The 22,094-nt window shown below is 38.5% G+C and overlaps 1 protein-coding gene across 9 annotated transcripts in view; it reads left to right on the top strand.

Annotated features, from left to right (window-relative positions):
• The window catches only part of TNPO1 (transportin 1), a 99,124-nt gene that overhangs the window by 15,273 nt on the left and 61,757 nt on the right, over nucleotides 1-22,094 (top strand). For 4 of the 9 annotated variants that reach the window (XR_010587406.1, XR_012413724.1, XM_005557124.4 and 1 more), the window contains exons 2-3: nucleotides 17,778-17,891; nucleotides 20,626-20,701. Coding sequence is in view for 6 of the 9 variants with exons in the window: in XM_005557124.4 (XP_005557181.1) it covers nucleotides 17,778-17,891; nucleotides 20,626-20,701 (190 nt within the window). In the remaining 3 variants the exon portion in view is untranslated. Of the gene's footprint in view, nucleotides 17,645-17,777; nucleotides 17,892-20,625; nucleotides 20,702-22,094 lie in introns of all 9 variants that reach the window. The other 5 variants (XR_012413723.1, XM_005557125.4, XM_073993608.1 and 2 more) reach the window with 2 other exon arrangements.

Genomic DNA, 22,094 nt, shown 5'->3' on the forward strand with positions numbered 1-22,094 from the left:
CGGAGTCTCGCTCTGTCGCCCAGGCTGGAGTGCAGTGGCTGGATCTCAGCTCACTGCAAGCTCCGCTTCCCGGGTTTACGCCATTCTCCTGCCTCAGCCTCCCAAGTAGCTGGCACTACAGGCGCCCGCCACCTCGCCCGGCTAGTTTTTTGTATTTTTAGTAGAGACGGGGTTTCACCATGTTAGCCAGGATGGTCTCGATCTCCTGACCTTGTGATCCGCCCGTCTCGGCCTCCCAAAGTGCTGGGATTACAGGCTTGAGCCACCGCGCCCGGCCGGTCTCTTAGATTTTAAAACAATTTTTTGGTATAATGCTTGAGCTTTGCAAAAGTTGAATCCTTTTTTTTTTATAACTATGAAGATGTTTTTGTTTTCAGTATTATCTTCATAGTATGTCTACTTATTTTGATTGTTGCATAATAGCTGCATCAGTTGAAGGGTATATTATTTGCCATATATTTATTGTTGATATTAGAAATAACCCTGGGATAAAATCTTTGAGTATAATACTGTCTTTTGTGTATTTAGGATTCTTAGGATACAGGCTCAGAAGTGTAATCATGAGGACAAAGTGTATAAAAATGTATATGGCTCAATATAGATTGTTGAGTTATTTCTTATAGGTCATACTAGTTTTATACTACCGTCAGTATTTTGTTAAAGTTGATTCATCTCCTCAGCAGCATAGGATATTATCATTTCAAAATTATCTTTGCTAATTGGACTAAAACCATTACTTTATTATTACATTTATTTGATTACTAGTAAGCTTCAGCATTTTCTCATGTTTGTTTAATGTTGTATTTCCTCCTGTGAATTTTCTTTCATGTGCTACTATTGGTTCTATATTAGCTTCCCAGAAAAGTTACTAATATATTGCTTTCTTGTTGGAATATTTTAGGAGCTCTCTTTTATACTCGTTCAAATAAAGCAGATATTCATCTACCATATTTGTCAACAGTGGTACCTCCTGGAAATGCCTAAGAGATGTTGTAGGTCCTTTGAGATATGGAATGTCCAAGTCTTGAGAACCAAGTAATACCGCTAGCATCATAGGGAGAGTAAATTGCCACTTTCCCTACATCTTCTCCTGGTGTAAAGTGTTAGTAAAATGAATGTTGTGAGGTGTTTTTTTCCCTTGATGGCATCAGTAGCAGTGATTGTCAGTGCTCAAAAACAAAATAGTGTAATTTGGAAAAGATGGGGGAAGATAGGAGAGGAGAGGGATAGAAGGAGATGGGGAAGGAATTCTGTTGTCCATAAAGAGGTGTACACCTGAACTGGCAGATGACTTTATTCTGGGTTTTCTCTACTTTTCCCATTCAGTTTCCTTTCCACCCATCTGGGTATATTCATTAGACTTTGTACCTTTCAGAGACCTGCATGTCAGCTCTCAGATTTACATTGGTGTTCAAATTGAAGGAAATTAATTCCCATGGCAGTCATCAGCCTTCATTGTACCAACCCTGCAGTTCCTAGAGAACTCCCTGCTGCTGAAAACTGCCTTACTTCCTGATGGCTTTCTATTTCTAATCCATGAATGACTTAAAATAAACCTCCCCTTTTCTCTTAGACAATCTGAATTTGAGTTATCCCCCCTCTTGAAAATAAAAGAGCTTAATCAGGATAGCAATTAGGTAAAATATTATCTATTAATTTATCGATTAGATAAAAATTCAAATATATACCACATGACTGTATATATTACATAATTATATAATATATATATTATGACAGACTAGTCCCAAGATGTTTTTGCTTTAAGTGGAAGAAATTGAATATTTTAGGGAGTTCTTCCACCTCTACCTCCCTAAGTGCTGGGATTGCAGGCATGAGCCACCACACACAGCCCCTCTTAATTTGTAATGTTGATTTCTGGGTCTTGATTTCCCCATTTTTAAAATAAGAGGATTGGATAGATGTTGTCTAGTACTCATTACATTCGAAGCTTAGGTGCTATGATTGCCATTCTCTAATTACAGTTAAAGTGTAAGTTAACAAATTTTTATTTTGTGGGCTGAGGGGAATGAATGGACATGATATTCAATTGGCCAATAACTTAGTATCTCTATTTGTAAGACTAAAATAAACTTTTTAACCTAAGATTCAGTTTTAAGGGTCTATGCTTATAAACTGAACACTTTCTTAATGTGTGCAGATTAACATTATCTTTTGTGTCTAGTGTAATTTCAGATTTCCTTTCCATCTCACATTTCATTCTGTTTTTTGTACTCATGAATTTTTATATGTCTCATTAATCTTGGTTGAGCCTCAATGTTTCTTTATCACAGTAACAGAAAAATAACATAACACAGAATAAATGCTGCTGTTTTTTGTATTAAACTCTTCGTTGTGTGGTATCTAATGTCTATCATATGACATTAGTTCCCACTGATTTTTTCCCACTTTTGGATTGTCTCTATAGAATTTTCTTGTCCTATCCCTTTGCATAATATGAGGTCCACCCTCCATCAACTACACTCATGCATTTCAGTCAACGATGGACTACATATACAATGGTGGTCCCATAAGGTTATGATAGAGCGGAAAATCTTCTATTGCCTCTTGATGTCATAGTGCAATGCATTACTCATATGTCTGCAGTGGCACTGGTAAAAATAAATCTGCACTGTCAGTTGTATAAAAATATAGCACATATGATTATGCACAATACATAATACTTGATAATGATAGTAAATAACTATTACTGGTTCACGTATTTACTATATTGTTGTTATTTTAGAGTGTACCTCTACTTATTTTTTTAAAAGTCAACTGTAAAACCACCTCAGGCAGGTCCTTCAGGAGGTATTCTAGAAGAAGGCATTGTTATCATGGGAGATGACAGCTCCATGCTTGTTATTGCCCCGAAGACCTTCCAGTGGGACAAGATACAGAGGTGGAAGACAGTGGCATTGATGACACTGACCCTGTGCAGGCCTAGGCCAATATGTGTGTTCGTGTCTTCATTTTTAACAAAAAAGTTTAAAAAGTAAAACAAAAATTAATATAAAAAAGTGACCAGCTACTTGGGAGGCTGAGGCAGGAGAATGGCGTGAACCTAGGAGGCGGAGCTTGCAGTGAGCTGAGATCCGGCCACTGCACTCCAGCCTGGGCGACAGAGCGAGACTCCGTCTCAAAAAATATATATATATATATAAAAAAAAGTGTATAGAATAAGGATATAAAGAGAAAATATTTTTGTATAGCTGTACAGTGTTTGTGTTATAAGCTAAGTATTAAAAGAGTCAAAATTTTTAAAAATCTAAAGTTTGCAAAGTAAAAAGTTACAGTAACAGCTAAGGTTAATTTATTATTGAAGAAAGAAAATGTTTATTAAGTACCATAGTGTACACTATTGTCCTAGGCCTTTGCGTTTACTCACTCTCTGACTCACCCAGAGCAACTTCTAGTCCTGTAAGCTCCATTCATGGTAAGTCCCTTATAGTGATAAACCTTTTTTTTTTTAATCTTTTATGCTTTTTATGCTTTATTTTTTATTTTTATGCTTTTTATCTTTTTAGGCTTTTTTTACTGTACCTTTTGTATATTTACATATGTGTAGATACACAAATGCTTACCATTGTGTTACCACTGCCTGCAGTATTCAGTACAGCAACATGCTATACAGGTTTGTAGCCTAGCAGACAAGCTATACCATATAACCTAGGTGTGTAGTAGGCTATATAACGTGTAGGTTTGTGTAAGCGCACTCTATGATGTTAACTACAACAAGGAAATTGCCTAACAATGGATTTCTCAGACTGTATCCCTGTCCTTAACTGACACGTGACTATACTTAGTTTTTGCCCTTATACAATTTTTGTGCTGATTAAATTCATATCTGCTTTAATGTCCACCACTTGATTTCCATTTGTTTCTTTGTTCTTATTCTTCCAATGTTTCTGTTTTGATTTTTCTACTTTAGAATATCACCTGCCTTAGTCTGTTCCTGTTGCAAAATACCTTAGACTGGGTAATTTATAAAATAATAAAAATGTATTTCTCATAGTACTACACAGGCTGGGAAGTCCAGCCAATTTGATGTCTAGTGAAGGCTTGCCCTCTGCTTCATAAATGGCACCTTCTTGCTGCATCCTCACATGGAAGAAGGGATGAACACTGTGTTCTCACATAGTGGAAGGCGAGCAGAAAGGCCAAACTGGCTCCATTTGGTAAGGGTATTAATCCCATTAATAAGGGCAGAACTCTCATGACCTAATCACTTCCTAAAGGCTCCACCTGTTAATATTGTTGCATTCAGGATTAAGTTTCAAGATGAATTTTGGAAGGACACATTCAAATCATAGCATTTTGCCCCTGGCCCCACAGAATTTATGTGCTTCTGTCAAAATACATTCATTCTATCCCAATAGCCCCAGAAGTCTTACCTCATTCCAGCATTAATTCAAAAGTCTGAAGCCCAGAATCTCATCTAAATCAGGTATGGGTGAGGCCCAAAGTACGATTCATCTTGAGGCAAATTGCTATCCAGCTATGAGCCTGCAAAACCAAGTAAGCCCAAGATCCAAGAAGGCAAACAAGATTAAATCTTAAGGCTCCAGAATAATCTTTGTGTTGCCTTCCAGATACAGTTGGGTAGGGGTTGGGCCCCCAAGGCTCCAGGTCACCCTGCCCCCATGGCTTTGCTGGGCACAACCTATACTGCAGCTCTCATGAGTTAAGAGTCTACCGCCTGTGGTTCTCCCAAGCTGGAATTACATTCCAGTGGCTCTTTCAGTCTAAGAAGATCCACTCCAACAGCTCCATTAGGTATTGCCCTTGTGTAGGCTCTCTGCTGTATCCCTGCTACCATAGCTCCACTAGGCAGTGCCCTAGTGGGGCCTCTCTGCAGTGGCCCCACCCTGTGATGGTGCTCTGCCTGAGCCCCAGGGTTTTTCAGTATTCTTTGAAATCTAGGTGAGGTAACAGTGCTCCCACAGCTTGTGCATTCTGTGCACCTGCAGAGTTAGCACCATGTAGACACCACCAAGGTTTACCACCTGTGCCCTCTGGAGGGGTGATCTGAGCTGAACCTCGGTGTGGTTGAGCCACAGCTAGGGTAGCCAGGGAGTGCTGCACTACAATGTGGGTAGCAGAGCCTTGAAATCATTCTGTTCCCAAGGCACTGGCGTTCCGGGCTTATAATAGGCAAGATAGTCGCAACCATCTCTGAAATGCCTTTTGGTTCATTTGTCCATTGTCTTGATAAATAGCACCTAGCTTCTTTCTGTCCGTACTAATCTCCTTATCAAACATTCAGGTCGAGAATTTGTCTTAAGTTCTGCCTTTCTTTTAGTTACAAATTCCATCTTTAATTTGTTTCTCTCTTCCTACATCTTACTATAAGCAGTCAAGAGAAGCCATGCCACACCTTGAACACTTTGCCAAATATCCTATTTCATCATTCTTAAGTTCTGCCTTCCACAAAACACTAGGACAGGAACACAATTCAGCAAAGTTATTTGCCCCTTTGCAACAAGAATGGCCTTTCCTGCAGTTTCCAATAACATATTCCTCATATCTGTCTCAGAGACCTCATCAGAATAGGCTTTACTGTCTGTATTTCTACCAATACAGACAGGACCACTTAAGAAATCTCTAAGAGGATTGAGGCATGTCATGCAGCTCTCCTCTTCATAGCCCTTACCAGAATAGCCCTTTACCATCCAACGTCTACCCATTACCCAATTGCAAAGCCACTTCCACATTTTTAGGTATTTCTTATAGTAGCACCTCACTTCTTGGTTCCAATTTCTGTCTTAGTCCATTCCTGTGTTATAACAAAATACTTTAGATTGGGTAATTTATGAGTAATATAAATATATTTCTCACACTTCTAGAGGCTGGGAAGTTCAGGTTCAAGGCACCAGTGAATTAGGTGTGTCATGAAATCTCATTTTCTGCTTCGTAAGTGACACCTTGCAGCATCCTCACATGGATGAAGGAACAACACTATTTCCTCACATGGCTGAAGGGGAGCAGCAGAGCCAAATAGATTCCCTCAAGCCCTTTTATAAGGGCATTAATTCCATTCACGAGGGCAGAGCCCTCATGACAATGACAGTCACCTCCCAAAGTCCCCATCTCTTAATACTGTCGCATTTGGAATTAAGTTTCAACATGAATTTTGGAGGGATACAAACGTTAAACCATAGCATCAGTTCATTTAAATGACAAGTTAAACAGCCCATTTTGATGCATATTCTTTGATTGTACAAAAATAATCTAAGAAATCTTCATCCTATTGTTATCTGATGGTACGAACTGCCATCAGTAAACCTGGGTCTTAATGACAATTTTAGTTGGGAGTGTAGCGTGTAGGGAATGAACATTAAGTACTGACTCTTGTGGCACTTTACGTTCTCATTTAATCTTCTCATCAACCCCATTTCACAGATGACTAAACTGTGGCTCAAAAGATTGGGCAATTTTCCTAAAAAAGACAGCGTCAATAATTAACAGAACTGGGGTTTGAGCCAATGAATGTACGACTCAGAACCCATGCTTCCTCTACTCCATCTTGTTGCTTACCAGCAACAAGTAATGTGGAACAAGATTCAGTTCAGGAACTAAACTTGTAAAAATTGATTCCCTTTCAAATGTTTTTTCTGCTGTGTCTATCTTTTCATAACTGAAATTTGACTAATATATGCCCCTGTTGTGTGTGAGATTTCTATGAAGAAATGTATGGTTAGGTAAAACCTAATGTTAATCAGCCTACTAACCGCTTAACTTTTTTTAATCTTCCTATTTTGCTCTCTAAACTGCTCTGATCCTTTTCTCATTCAACCCTTACCAATAAATACAGTGCTATGTTCCTTTTTCTGTATACACTTGAAAATGTGAAATACTGAATCCATACATTATACTTAATCAAGGACAGCTTTGGACATGAATAAGACATTTCTGGATCCCTCTCACTTCAGAACTTCAGGAGCAAGCTAACGGCAATAAAACAGTATACTTGTAGTTATCAAAATGAGCTATAACGGTTATCCCAATGTGCTAATTTTTTTTTAAATTATCAACTTGGCTTCCTATCAACTGTTTAGGTATGTCTCACTTTATTAGTATGTAAAGTGGATTCTAAAATATTGAATCATACCTTTTATTGACTTATAATTTCAGATGTGTTTCACAGGAAAATATTTGGCTATTTGCATCATAGCCTTTTTTACCAGCTCTTTAAATTCAGTAAGTATAGCTATAATTAGTAACTTGCCTGGTGCTCATATTTTGTCATTCAGTGCCATTATTTTACCTAGAGTACTACAGCTTGTCTCCACCTTTTATGCATATCATCATATAAATCAGCAAATGTATAATCAGTGTAGAGCAGTGTTACTTGAAGACAGGCTACTCTTTTAATTGATGGTACTTGCATATTTAATGAACTATGAATTAAAGGAATAGTTTGGAGTAGTAGAAGTATTCGACCAGAAATAGACATTCATTCCAACCCAATTCTTAACATTTACTAGCTGAGCAATTTTTGGCAAGTGACTTAATATCACTGAGACAGTTTCCTCAACTCACAGAGTAGTTCTGAAAATTAAATGAGGTAAAATATGAAAGTACTTTGAAACTTTTTAAGCACTGTGTTTACATAAAACCACTTGGCAATGTTCTGAAAGGAAATTTATAATCATGGTATAATACTTAAAGAAGACTTTTAAAAAGCTTTTTTTCTTAAGTCTGTGTCACAGAAATGAAAACTGTTGGACTAGGGTTAACAATAGGCAGTGACAGTAATCCATTGAACTACTTAAAAACTAACTCTTCAGTTGAATGTAGCAGTGGGACAATCCCTAGTAAAGCACATTAATAAATCCTATGATACTAAGAGAATCAGGGACCTAATTATTTTGATTAATTGGTTTTTAATGTGTAGGCTTATTAAAAGAGTTTAGTTTTATGAATGACTTAATATTGCCATTTGAAGAAAGATCTAGTTATTCACAAGATAAGTTGATTTGATATACAAATTTAAATCATATTTTGCCAGTTAAGGATCATAATTTTCTAGTGTGTTGTTGTTATTTACTGGAGATAAACTTCCCCCAAAACTTACTTTTCCCAAGTTCCCATTTCTGTCTTACAACTTAAGTGGAACTTCTTACCCATTCTCTGTCACTGTTAAATTACAAAGTAAATAAACATTGTACTTATCCTTACTAGGAAGTACAAATTATTGTGTAACTTCAAACAGTATGTTCTTATGTTTTGGTTTTCATCAAAGACTTTTTTAGTGATTAGTAATGTTTCCTATATGAATTGGTGCAGCCTGCATTCTGTTCTCTTTTTCTGCTTTCTGTCATTTCCAGTACAGCTAGAACACCACTGCTTAAAGAGTAAGAAATAATGGAAATTGCCAGGAGCAGATATATTGATTTAATATAATGGTTCTCAACTGGCTCTAAGTTCCCAGTAATTATAATGTGCAGTCAGGGTTGAGAACCACTGATTTAAGTTGCTTAAACATACATGCAGAGTGAGACCAACTGCGAAGGTTAAATCTGTTTTAGAACTCAACAGGGAGTTGGTGTTTTGAGGCTGACAATGAGATAACCAAAAGTTAAATGTGTGGGAGGTATTACTCCTATCAGCCTTTCGTTTTCATTACAAATGCAAAATCTGTGCTCTGAAAAGCAAGGTGCAGTTATCATATCTGAAGTGATTGACCTGAAGTAGACATTCTTCAAGAGAGCTGTTGAATTATTGGTGATGCATGAAATAGAAAGGGAAAGAGTAGTATAATGCAGACCATTCATAGTCTGCCCACTGTTAAGTTCTCTAAGGGTTAGTCACATGTTCGTGGGGTAGCAGAACGAGAATAATATGGTAGAGTAGTTCAGTGCATGGGCTCTAGAGTTGGGTGCATCTGGGCTTGAGTCCTGGCTTTATTCGTTACTGTGTGAACTTGGACACATAGCTTAAGTTCTCTTAAGCCTGTTCCTTTTCTGTAAATTGGAGATAATCATAGTACATATTCACGGAATTAAATGAGATCATGTATTTAAAGAATTTAACATAATAACTGGCATATGGAAGGACCCATTAATGATAACAGGGTTGCTGTTATTAGTAGGCATGGTTCAGACTTTGGAATCACACAAGTTTGGTTTTGAATGCCTACTCTGCCACATACTAGCTGGCAAGCTACTTAACCTCTCTGAAACTCGGTTAATATAAAATGGAGTTAACATCTACCTCATAGTGCTGTTGTGAATATTAAATGGGCTAAAGTATAGGAAGTGTCTGGTTATAGATTGGGTCAAATTTTGAGACCAAGATTTCCTTCTTATCCCTCAATTTGATACCACACTCTTTTTTCTTTTTTTAATGTTGATTTGTAAACTTTAGCATTTGGTAAGCATGTCTAGTCATCTTCAAAGTTCTTCCAGAAAAGGCACTCTAAGAATACATTTATTCAAACTTTCCTTAGTACCTATTTTCCATTTTCTGTGTTCTGTTAATCTCTCAGCTCTTAGATGACAATAACTTTGTAATGCCAGAAAGTTAAAATTTTAGTGTCTTAGCCTAATTTTTTCAAATGGTGAACTAGATGATTTACCCATCAGTCTCAATCAAGGATGATTTAAAACCCATGTGCCTAGCACTGTGTAACATGAGTTATGGTCCCTGCCCTTCTAATCTAGTTGAGCTCATTTCTGCAACTAATATGAGCTCAACAGTTCGTTTTGCATTTTCTTCTCTTCTTTCTTGATCCATAACCTCTGATTTTAGACTCTCTCTCTCTCTTTTTTTTTTTTTTTTTTTTTTTTTGAGACCGAGTTTCCCTCTTGTTGCCCAGGCTGGAGTGCAATGGCACAGTCTTTGCTCACTGCAACCTCCACCTCCTGGGTTCAAGAGATTCTCCTGCCTCAGCCTCCCTAGTAGGCATTACAGGCACCCGCCACCAAGCCCAGCTAATTTTTTGTATGTTTAGTAGAGACGGGATTTCTCCATGTTGGCCAGGCTGGTCTCAATCTCCTGACCTCAGGCGATCCATCTGCCTCAGCCTCCCAAAGTGCTGGGATTACAGGCATGAGCCACCGCGCCCAGCCTATAGACTTTCTTAAAGGACTTTCTAGTTCCACTGATAGCTATAATTTAACAAGTTTGTCAACATTTTGATGCATCATTAGGTGCCTGTAAACTTTTCTTTCTTTCCCTTCATACCTGAACTTTGGTTCAATTTCTCATAAAAGTTTTATTAAATACTTATATTCTTTAAATAGCATGCTCTTTTTAGATCATTGGATAGCTCTGATTTTTTTTCTGTCCTTGCTCATCATAGCATTTTTCTGTAAAAAAAAAAAAAACAGTATAAGAGAGACATTTTCTGTGGAAGTCTACATATCTGATTCACATTCAGCAAATTTCTTAAGTTGTTTTGATTTATCTGCTTGTCAAATAAAAATAATACTTGCTACCTACTTACAACAGAGGGGTGTTGTGAACATTATATTGATAATGTTTTTAACTCATTTACTCAATGCTATGGAAATATCTCATTTTTATTATATTATACTATATACATACTACTATTTTTTTAGATCTATTATGACTTATGATGGTGAAGTGTGATTTTACTTTTCTCTTTTACCTCACCACAAAGGTATCAAAATATATGTTCTTTAGTATGCAAATGGTTGTATTTATGAGTAGTTTGCCAGTTTATAGAGATTGATGTTTCTTTTGGAAAGGCAGTATATCAGGGGCTTCCAGACTGGACACTGGAGCCAGTTTAGTTGGGTTTGAATCATGGCTTTGGCATTTACTAGCTGAGCAACCTTAGGCAGGTAACTTCTCTGTGCCTCAATGTACTTATTTGTAAAATATAATTAATAGGGCAGCATCATAGAGTTGTGAAGTGCTTAGAACGTTGCTTGGTACTCAAAAAATATTAGCTATCACTATTACTAACAAAATAGTGCACGTGTTTAAGTCTTCAATATTTAACTACCAGAGTTTTTGGTAGCATCTTGGTTCTCTGTGAAACATGACTGCCCTTCCCCTAACAAACTGTAATTTCATTTTATGTGCGGATTGGACAGTTAGGTCTTCTATGGCTCCTCCTGCCCTCATTGCAAACTGATGGGTTTTAAAAATCAATTTTATTGAAATATGACACATTCTAAAAATTAACATAATATTGAAGCTATAGAGCAAAAGATGAACCTCTCCTTCACCATTTTTGCTTTCTAGGAGGATTAATTCTTTTCCAGACTTGTATTTGATCATGTTTTTTAATCAATTTAAAACCCCTTTCACAAACTTTGTATTATCCTTAAGAAATAGTCCAAGCTTCCTAACATCATCTATGAGGTCCTCCCAGCCTCACTTTTGCTTTTTGGTAATTCCTGTTAGGTTTCTGATAAAGAGTCATTTCCTCAAGGAAGTCCTTTCCTGACCTCTTAACTGGGTTAGCATAATGTCTTCACAGCCCTTTGTACTTTCCCTGCCATAGTCATTCTCCACTGAGGCAGTGCTGCTCTCTGGAGGTGTCCTAGTGACTGGGAGGTGCTCTTGTCATTTACTGGGCAGGGCTGAGAGGTGCTAGATGTTCACCATGAAGAATTGTCCTAGTTTTGTATGACTTGTAAATGTCTCATTAGATAATCACAAAGGTGTAATAAATCTGTTTATAGATATCAGAGCCAAGAGCCTAACTCAATTTTACATATACACATGGAACTTTTTGCAGAGTTTTAATATATGTTGAATTTTCCAGGAATAAAAACTATTATGGCCGGGCAGGGTAGCTCACACCTATAATCCCAGCACTTTAGGAGGCTGAGGCAGGCAGATCACTTGAGGTCAGGAGTTCCAGACCACCCTGGACAACATGGTGAAACCCTGTCTCCGCTAAAAATTCAAAAATTAACCGAGCATGGTAGCACACACCTGTAATCCCAGCTACTTGGGCAGCTTAGGCAAGAGAATTGTTTGAACCTGGGAGGCGGAGTTTGCAGTGAGCCAAGATCGCACCACTGCACTCCAGCCTGAGTGACAGAGCAAGATTCTGTCTCAAAACAAAAACGAAAACAAAAACAAAAAAACAAAACTACTATGTTATTGAAGGACAATTGTACCTTGTTTTGTTTGGATCCTTACCAAGAGTTGTTTACCATTTTGGGAAATGATGTCACTAATAGCAACATTTCTCACATTCATAGTGATTCAGCATATAGATGGAAACATCTAACTTTGAATTTAGTTGAAATTAGATGGAAAAAATTTTAATTGAGCTAGATGAGAGGAAAATGCATCTGTCTCTCCTGGTGGAATGTATTTGCTTTTTTTCTCTTTTCCTATTGTACTTTATCATGTACTTCATTCATTGACAGCTCATCTGCCTCTCTCACCAAATGAGAACTTAGTGGGGATTAAAACTATATTTTATCTTTGAATCTCCAAAATTCACTGAGCACATGGTAGTTGTTCAACTTAATATTTACTCAGTTGAATTAATAGCAACAACAATAGCGTTTATTCAACAATTATTTGTTGAATCAGACTCTGCTAGGCAAACAGAGTGAAAAGACACTGTCCCTGCTCTCAAGGAACTTGTGATCTATTGCCAGGACAGACCTAGAAATAATTATAATACAATATGACAGTTTCTAGAATGGAAATAGCTATAAACCATAGATCTGTAATGAAAAATAATCTTAAGTCTTGTGGGGAGATCTTGGAATAATGACACAGAAGAGAAATAGTATCCAGTATCAATCATAGTGCCAAGAAAGACTCTCAATAAATATTTGGAAAATCAGTGAATGAGGGTAGCTCTAAAGAGTGAGAAGGAGGCCGGGCGCGGTGGCTCAAGCCTGTAATCCCAGCACTTTGGGAGGCCGAGACGGGCGGATCACGAGGTCAGGAGATCGAGACCATCCTGGGTAACACAGTGAAACCCCGTCTCTACTAAAAATACAAAAACTTAGCCGGGTGAGGTGGCAGGCGCCTGTAGTCCCAGCTACTCGGGAGGCTGAGGCAGGAGAATGGCTTTAACCCGGGAGGCGGAGCTTGCAGTGAGCTGAGATCCGCCACTGCACTCCAGCCTGGGTGACAGAGCAAGACTCCGTCTCAAAAAAAAAAAAAAGAGTGAGAAGGAGTTTGCCAATTGGTCAGGTTTAAAGAGGGCGTTCCCAGCAGGAAATCCCTATGCAAAGGCTCAGAGGTAGGAGAGGTGCAGGAAAAGATGATGGAGCATAAAGTTGGAGGTTGAGTCATAGATAAAAATGTCCCTGAAGGTAATGAACCAGATCATGAAGAGACTTCTTCCATGAAAAGAAGTTATATTTTATCTTGCAGATGCTAGAAAGCCTTTCATTTAACTATTATTTTTCAAATTACATATATTGTGTGCCAGGTACCTATGATCTGCATACAGAGGTAGTGTATTCCTATGTTAGGGTTGGGAAACTAAGACTCAGATGAATTAACTTGCCCAGGTTTTCACTGCTACCAAGTGGAAGAACTAGACTTCAAACGTAGGTCAGTTGAGTCCACATCTCCAGTCTGCTTTTTAAACTATATTTTACAGAGTATCCAGCAAGGAAGATGCTATATATTTTTACTTTCTTTTCAGCCAATCCGGCTTCTTTACCTCACATGATTCTGAGCTGTAGCAAATTCAAAATTTTTATGTAAATTTAAGTTAAAAACTTACTCATAAGTAAGCTCTAGTCTTCTGGAAGTCCAAAATGGTATCACAGTAACTCACCACTTGCAGGCTACTTTTTATTTTAGGGCTGTCTTCTATCTTGTTTTTCAAATAACTGTATTTTGGCTTGTTTAAATGCCTTTTTTTTTTTTTTTTTTTTTGGTCACCATTGAATGTCATGGGCCAATCAGGCATAAGTTGTAAAATTAATATTAGTGTAGTATGGGGTATCATCTAAAGGAGCGAAATTTGAAGTACTACTTCCTTTTTTTGAGACATTTAGAAAGCTGAGCCTTCAACATGCAAAAAGAATACTCCAGGTAATATTTAAATTTTATAAGAAAATCCAATATTGATTGGATTGATTAATTATTCTATTTAATTAATATAAATGTAGTTTGCTATTTAAATAAATGATTTCTACTTCATATAATAATCCTAATGTCCTTGGTTAGCTTGAAGTACTTCAGATGTTATCTAATTAACCCTGTAATGTCTGGCTAGCCCAGGGTATAAGATTCTTCCTTATTTTAATGGTTTTTAAAATACAGTAAGTTTTGGAGATAGATACCACTGAACTGTATACTTAAAATGGTATATGTTATGTATGTAGATTTTATCACAATTTTTAAAAAGATGTGATAGAAAAGTTCAAAGTGGCCTAAGATCTCTTACCAAGCAGTTATCTGAATCAAATATTCTTAAGAGCCTTTTGTTACAGATAATTTGAGTAAGGTGTGGGGAAACACCTATTCTGTCATCATAGGCTGATCGAATTAAATGTTCTTAATACTAAGCTGTTTGAAAAGAAAACCCTATTTGACGACAGAAATAAAGAAGGAAGCACGCTATTGGCCTGATATTATGGTGCAGCCATCCTCAGGATGGATGTGATAATGAAGATGCCTTTCAGACTGGACTGCTATTGGTCCCTTGTTTTAGTTTCTTCTTTAAAAGGGCAGTTGCCGGGCGCGGTGGCTCACGCCTGTAATCCCAGCACTTTGGGAGGCCGAGGCGGGCGGATCACAAGGTCAGGAGATCGAGACCACGGTGAAACCCCGTCTCTACTAAAAATACAAAAAATTAGCCGGGCGCGGTTGTGGGCGCCTGTAGTCCCAGCTACTCGGGAGGCTGAGGCAGGAGAATGGCGTGAACCCGGGAGGCGGAGCTTGCAGGGAGCCGAGATCGCGCCACTGCACTCCAGCCTGGGCGACAGAGCGAGACTCCGTCTCAAAAAAAATAAATAAATAAAAAATAAAAAAAAATAAAAAAATAAAAGGGCAGCTAGGGGGTTAAGTGGGCTATCTGAATGTCACCTCAGCAGGTAGGGTATGCCTGGTAGCAGCTCCAACTCTAATATTACTAAGGCTCAGACTTTAAGTTCCCCACCCCCACTAGTATCAGGGGAAATTAAATTGTCATTGGTTAGCTTCATGAAAATTCAAAGAATGTGCTGGTGGAGATAAAGAAAACATTCATATTGTTGGCATGTGTGAATTGTATAACTTTTTGGAAAATAATTTGGTAGTAACTTTAAAATTTTTAAATTCACATACTTTTTGGCCTAATAACCCTGCCAGGTTGCCACTATTATGTAGGGACATTGGTACAAGAATTTTTTTACTGTGTTGTTGGTAGTGGCAAAAAAGTAGAAGCAATCTGGAAGCCAATCAGGAGATGGTTGAACAAATTATGCTGTATCCATTCTCAAGACCAATGTGCATCTATTAAAAGGTGAGTTAAATTTGTGTGTATTGGCCTGGAATTATGGCCATGTCATATTATGTGTAAAAAACATTGTAGAGTTAATATTAGTGTAGTATGGAGGATGATCTTTAAAAAAAAGAGGAAAACATATATATGAGATTAGACTGTAGAAAGATTCACATAAAACTGATAAAACAGATTCTTTAGGAAGCCTGGAGATAGGATTGAATTAACTTGTCTTATACAACCATGTTGTTTGATTTATTATAATATTTGTAGTTTTTTAAAAGTTTCTGAAGTTAAGAGAGGGAAGGGGAGAAATCTATAGTGATAGAAATTATACTGGGGATTACTTTGGGAAGGGTTGATGGCTGGGATTGGACACAAAAGAAACCTCTTCATACTCAGCGATCTCTATCTTGAACTGGGTGTTGGTTACACAGATGGGTTCACTTTGTAAAAATCCATCTATGGATTATATGCTTATCATTTGTACAATTTTGTGTCTATATTGTATCAAATAAAAGTATATAAAAATAAATGATGACATAGTGGTACAATGGAATACTATTAACTTTTTATTGAAATATTTTCAATAAATATTTAATGATATATGAAGTCAGGCAAGAAACAGGACAGTCCCATTATTATAAAATATAATGTACATAAAAAATAGAATGAAGACTAGAATAAAAACACTACAGCATTAATACATTGTATATCTGGATGGTGGTGGGTTTTTTTTGGGTTTTTTTTTTAAGAACAGTTTATTATTTGGCCGGGCGCGGTGGCTCAAGCCTGTAATCCCAGCACTTTGGGAGGCCGAGACGGGCGGATCACGAGGTCAGGAGATCGAGACCATCCTGGCTAATATGGTGAAACCCCGTCTCTACTAAAAATACAAAAAACTAGCCGGGCGAGGTGGTGGGCGCCTGTAGTCCCAGCTACTCGGGAGGCTGAGGCAGGAGAATGGCGTAAACCCGGGAGGCGGAGCTTGCAGTGAGCTGAGATCCGGCCACTGCACTCCAGCCTGGGCGACAAAGCGAGACTCCGTCTCAAAAAAAAAAAAAAAAGAACAGTTTATTAGATTGGGCCATTTATGAAGTCATTAGAACTTGGTGAGCAAAGTCAGACTACAGGATATTAAGCAGAAAAATAAGAGTGAAAGAGAGAGGAAAAGGCATTTTAAAAAAGAAAGAAAAAGCTAACTAGAGAGGTGAAAAGGTAGTAGTTTGTCTAAAACCTACTAGCAAGGGACTTTTCATGTTAAAAATCCTCTCCTTTATCAAACTGTTTGATTTTTACAAATAAGTCATGCTTCATACTTACATTTTGTTGTTTTTAAGCATTTAGTTTTAGTGAAAAATGTCATTAATAGCTTCAGTTGACTGTAGCAGATGCAACTCATAGTAGCTTTAAAAACCTATATTCATGTCTCAGTCTTCACTGATTAAGTGTGGTTGTTTGCTCAGATCTTTTTTCGCCTTAGTTGCCACATCGAGGCAAATAATACCTCACTAGGTTGTAATGAGAATCAAATGAGAAACTGTAGTATGTGAAAATACTTTAATGGAATTAAACACTACCCAGTTGTAAAATTACATTATTTTTCTTGTATTTTCTTCGACCCAAAGTCCTTACTTATGGAATGTAGTTAGTTCATAATGGAATTTATTTCACTTAATAGGAGTTCAAAAGTTGAAGTTTATGCGGGAATACATTTTTTTTTAGTCAGGTTCTGCAGATGTTGCATTTAATGGTTTTCGAGATGTGGGTTGTGACTGCATCAATATTTTAGACTTTTTTAGTGCTTTATATATCAAATTGAATTGTAAACATTTTTATTGCTTCTAATTATTGCTGAACTGTCAGGGAAATTAACCACCTTTTTACCCTATTTCAATCATTTTGCGTTAATTCGCCATGTGTATGTAAAATAATATACCAAAAACAGATCTCTTCAGGTGTTTCGCATGGGTTTTGATAAGGACTTGACTTTTTATTAGCCCTTAAGTCAGTAGTAATCTTCTGGACGGAATTAGAGATGGGTTGGGTTGGAGAAAACTGCGTGGCACTAGGACCCAGGGGGCTCCCGTGAGCGGATCTTGGGGCCAGATTGCAAATTCGCGGTGACTCAGTCTGGTCGGCTGCTTGCGCTCGGCGGCCGCGGCGGCAGCAGCAGCAGACGTTGGCGGCCGGGCTGCCAGGAGCAGTTCCGCCGGGTTTCACTGTCCGAGACTTCCTTCGGGGCACCCCAGGCAGGTCCGCGACGTCTGGGGAGCGCTGGGGTTGTGGTGGCTGGGAGAACGGGTCCGCTGCGCGCGGGAAGCCTCCGGGCCTGTGCACCGTGAGTAACATTTGCTCCGTCTCTTCCTGTGTCTGGCTTTATTTGCAGCAAACCAAGATGGAGTATGAGTGGAAACCTGACGAGCAAGGGCTTCAGCAAATCTTGCAGCTGTTGAAGGAGTCCCAGTCCCCAGACACCACCATCCAGAGAACCGTGCAACAAGTATCCTTTCCGAGGCCTGGCCGCCACCCGGGCAGCTCGCCCCGCGCTGCGGCCCAGCTCCCGGCGGCCGGGGGCTCCAGTCGCCCCCGCCTCTGCCCCTCCCCCGCTCTCCGAGGCCGGCCTTTTGCCTGGGTCCGCGCGCGGGGAAAGCCGTCGCTACCCCTGCCGGGCGACTAGCGCACGCGGCCCTGGTGCCTGGGCCGGGGGCGCCGCCGCGTGGGGCTCATGCTGCGGAGGCCCCCGGCTTCCGGCCCGCGGGAGGCGGGGGCCCCCGGCCGCCGCCCGGGATCGCTACATGTGCGCGGGCCGGACCGCCACGTCCCCGCCCGCCGCTGACCTGCCGCGGGGGTAGGGAGCGAGCGAGCGGGAGCGGCCGGGGCCCACACAATGCGCCCCGCGGGTGGGGGCGGCGGGCCGAGCGGGAGGCCGGGTGGAGGGCGCTCTGTGCGCGGCGGAGTTCGCCGCCTGACTGGCCAGAAATGGGTGGAGCTGGCGCGGGGTTTGAACTGCAGCTGTGTGGGTCCTGGGGTTTTTTTCCCACGTCCTTGCCCTAAAGAGGCCGGGGACCTACAGGTGGGGGGAAAGGGTCTCTGTGCCTCACCCTGGGGTTACTGGTGTTAACACCTGTTGCGAGCTCCGTGTCACCCAAATGAGATTTTCTTTTTAAAGCTTTGGCTTGAGGCTGACTGCACAATTATCTAGGTCTTTACCGAGTGTGCTGGTGTAGTGATCCTGTTGCTACGGTTTTACAGACAGAAAAGGTTAAGAGAACCAAAACTCAACTAGGTATGCTTTCTGTAGTGCCCTAAACCGTGCTCAAATGGAGAGCTCTTAATGGATCCAGTAAAGGAAACATTCACTCATTATATCATGAATAATATTTTAACCCCCGATCTTTTAAGCCTAAAGAAGTTAAGTCTACTGTTTTTTGCAGAAAAGCCTCTTGATATTTATTGTCAATAAGCAGCAAAATTACTTAATATGGAGTTTGGTAAGTAAGCTCTTCGTGTTTGAGTTTATTTATATTCAAAACATCTATAAAGATGAAGTTATTTACCCCGAGGGTTTCGCAGAAATACTGCATTGCCGTAACTTAAAACCTTCAATAGATAAAATTAGTACGTACCTTCTTGGTTAATATAATACTTCCCATTTAAAAGTGGAAGGGATAATGATTTAGATCTGCTTGGATTTTTTAAAGCCATTTTGTTTGGATACTTCTAGTATACTGAGGAAAGAACAGTTTCGGAGTGTATTGCCGTTTGTGTCTTGTAAACCCTGCTATGGCTTAGTCTTAATTTGTGTTGTCATAGTTCTAGGGATGATAGAAGTTGATAGTTGATTAATTACAGGTATTATATGATACAATTACTACTTTCTTAAATTAGCTAAGCTCAGTCCTGCATTGCAGTTGTTCTGTGGCACCATATATCATAATTTCTTGTTTCAGTCTACATTTATTAGGCACGTCAGATGCTCAGTACTGTGCTTGGGCTGGTAGTCAATTACAGTTTCTTCCGTGTGCCTGGAACTTAGCATGTCTCTGAGAAAGAACAACTTTCTGTTGCTGTGAGAGGAAAACTACTTCAGCTAAAAATATATACTGCTGTTTCAGAGTACCTTATTTTGTCTCTCCTAAGAAGATAATATATTTAATTATTGTTTCGTATAGGCTTTTGAGTACTTTTTGAAAGACCACTATAATAGGATAAAGAGATGTAGCTCAAGTTGTAAGAAGGTAAACCTTATCAGGAAATAGTTTTGAAAAATTCATCGGCATATCAGCATGCTGTTAGTCTTGGCCATTCACTGAAACAAGAATTACTGTCTGGGTTGGAGAAAGTGGTTACACTTTGGAATTTTACTAGAGGCTATGTTGTTGGTTCGTTTACATTCTGACCCCTAAACATTGAGGGTATTCAAGTATGTAATAAATAGCTAATAAAGTTGCTGAAGTTTGATTCATGGATTTAATCAGAAGTTTAGGTTTGTTGGGTAAAAACATTTTAATCTTTCTGTGTAGTAAAACACAATTGGGAAGCATATTAGTTAGGGGTTGGGAGTCAGGGCTTGAAGAAAGATGTAATAGAGCATTTTGTCACAGCTGCCTCCTGATAGCGATGAAATACCTGCAAGTTGGTGTCACTGGAAATGTTAAATCTTGGGGATGAGGGGAATAATTGTACAACTGTAGTGCAATAATCTCATAATGCTGACCTTATGGTAAGATATATAACCTGGTGCATAAATGGCACTTTATCTTTTTGGATTCTAAAGAACAAATGAGTCTGAAAAGTTTTTTTTTAAGTTATTCTATAAAGTTAATTTCTGTAAATGATCTTTAACTCTGAGAGACTTGTTTTCACTTGGAATGCTTTTATTTTTGTCATTTTTTACTTAAATGCCTTTCTGTTTAGAGTGGTTTGAAGTTGAAATCTAAGAATTTTTTTGAATATTTTTTGCTATATTGAGCATGCTGAAGCTGGCACTTTCTTATGTTGTATTGCATGTAATTGATACATTTCAGCCATAAAGCACCTAAGAGGTTTAGCAAGCACCAGTGTGTTTTTGAAATAGCACGTTGATAGATTTGATAAGATATTCTTAGCCTTAGTTAAAAAAAAAATGCAGGACTGAAAATATCACCAAAGAGATCCTTGATTGTTACATTAAAAACGCTTAATTTCTCACTGAGATTACACAGACAAGTTTCCTTAACTACTGTTTGTTCTAGAAACTGGAACAACTTAATCAATATCCAGACTTTAACAACTACTTGATTTTTGTTCTTACAAAATTAAAATCTGAAGGTAAGTAGGAGTTGCATTGATAACTAAAGTTTCTTTAAGACCTATTTAAATGTACTGAGAATTATTCATTTCAAATAATTTCATTTTGTAGTAACCATGTGCTTTATACATGTGGGATGAACAGTCTTAGTTAATACCACTCAATATTTACATGCTTAATAAGCATTCCTGTTTTTATGTATACAGACAGTCTCACTCTGTCACCCAGGCTGGAGTGCAGTGGTGCGATCTTGGCTCACCACAACATCTGCCTCCCGGCTTCAAGCGATTGTTATGCTTAAGCCTCCCTATTAGCCAGGATTGCAGGCATGCGCCACCACATCCAGCTAATTTTTTTGTATTTTTAGTAGAGACAGAGTTTTGCCTTGTTGGCCAGGCTAACCTTGAACTCCTGACCTCAGGGGGTTTGCCTGCCTCAGTCTCCCAAAGTGCTAGGATTACAGGTGTGAGCCACTGTGCCCAGCCAGCATTCATTTTTAATTGGGTGTTTGTATAATAAGTTACTTAATTCTTTGCAGATAAAAAACTTGTTGCAAAGTCTAATGTTTTGCTTCCATACATATAGATGGATATAACAAAGGTTGTAATACAAAGATTGAATGTAGGATTTAATAACTGAATATATGTGTGTTTATTGTAGAAAAAAATTGAAAGGTCATATAATCAAAATGAAAAATTATTGCATCTTCCAGAGATAATTATTGTTGATCTCTTGAATTCTGTCCTTCTCTGCTCTTATATGGCCACATACTATTTTAAAATTATTTAGCAGAAAGTGGGATCATTCTATTCATAAGTAGGCTTTTGTAAGTTTTTAAGAAACTTCTAACAGTATACATGAAACTTTTTCATGACTCTTAATTTTAAATTTAAATTATTTATATGACAGTTTAAAGCCTGAGTAGTCTGATTATTAAATAACATGGTCATTTGATTATTTCTGATAATACATAATGTATCCCACTAGACATTATTTCATAAATATTTATGGAGCACCATCTCTTTGCCATGCAATTTGCAGGCTCAGGAGAGAAAAGTGAACAAAACAGACAAAACTCACTGCCCTCAAGGAGCTTACATTGTAGTGAGAGTTGTTTCTGGTAGCATTATTTGGGTATTCCCTTCCTGAAACATTGTGGACACCTAGAAGTCAATTAAATATTTATTGAGCATCTGTTTGGCCTCTAAATGAAAGCACTGTACCCTATTCAGTGATTAGTGTTTTAGAAGCTATGGTGCAATTAATAAAATCCATGCTCTTGGAATTGGGAAATAACAAGTTTTAGACAACCAGACCATCTGTAAAGTTTTAGCTCCAAATTCTGACAGGTTAATGGTGTTAATGTGTAGTAAAAATCTCACTGATCCTGTATTCAGATTTTCATAATTCATA

The sequence above is a fragment of the Macaca fascicularis genome, chromosome 6 (assembly GCF_037993035.2).
Source record: "Macaca fascicularis isolate 582-1 chromosome 6, T2T-MFA8v1.1".
Taxonomy (NCBI): Eukaryota; Metazoa; Chordata; class Mammalia; order Primates; family Cercopithecidae; genus Macaca; species Macaca fascicularis.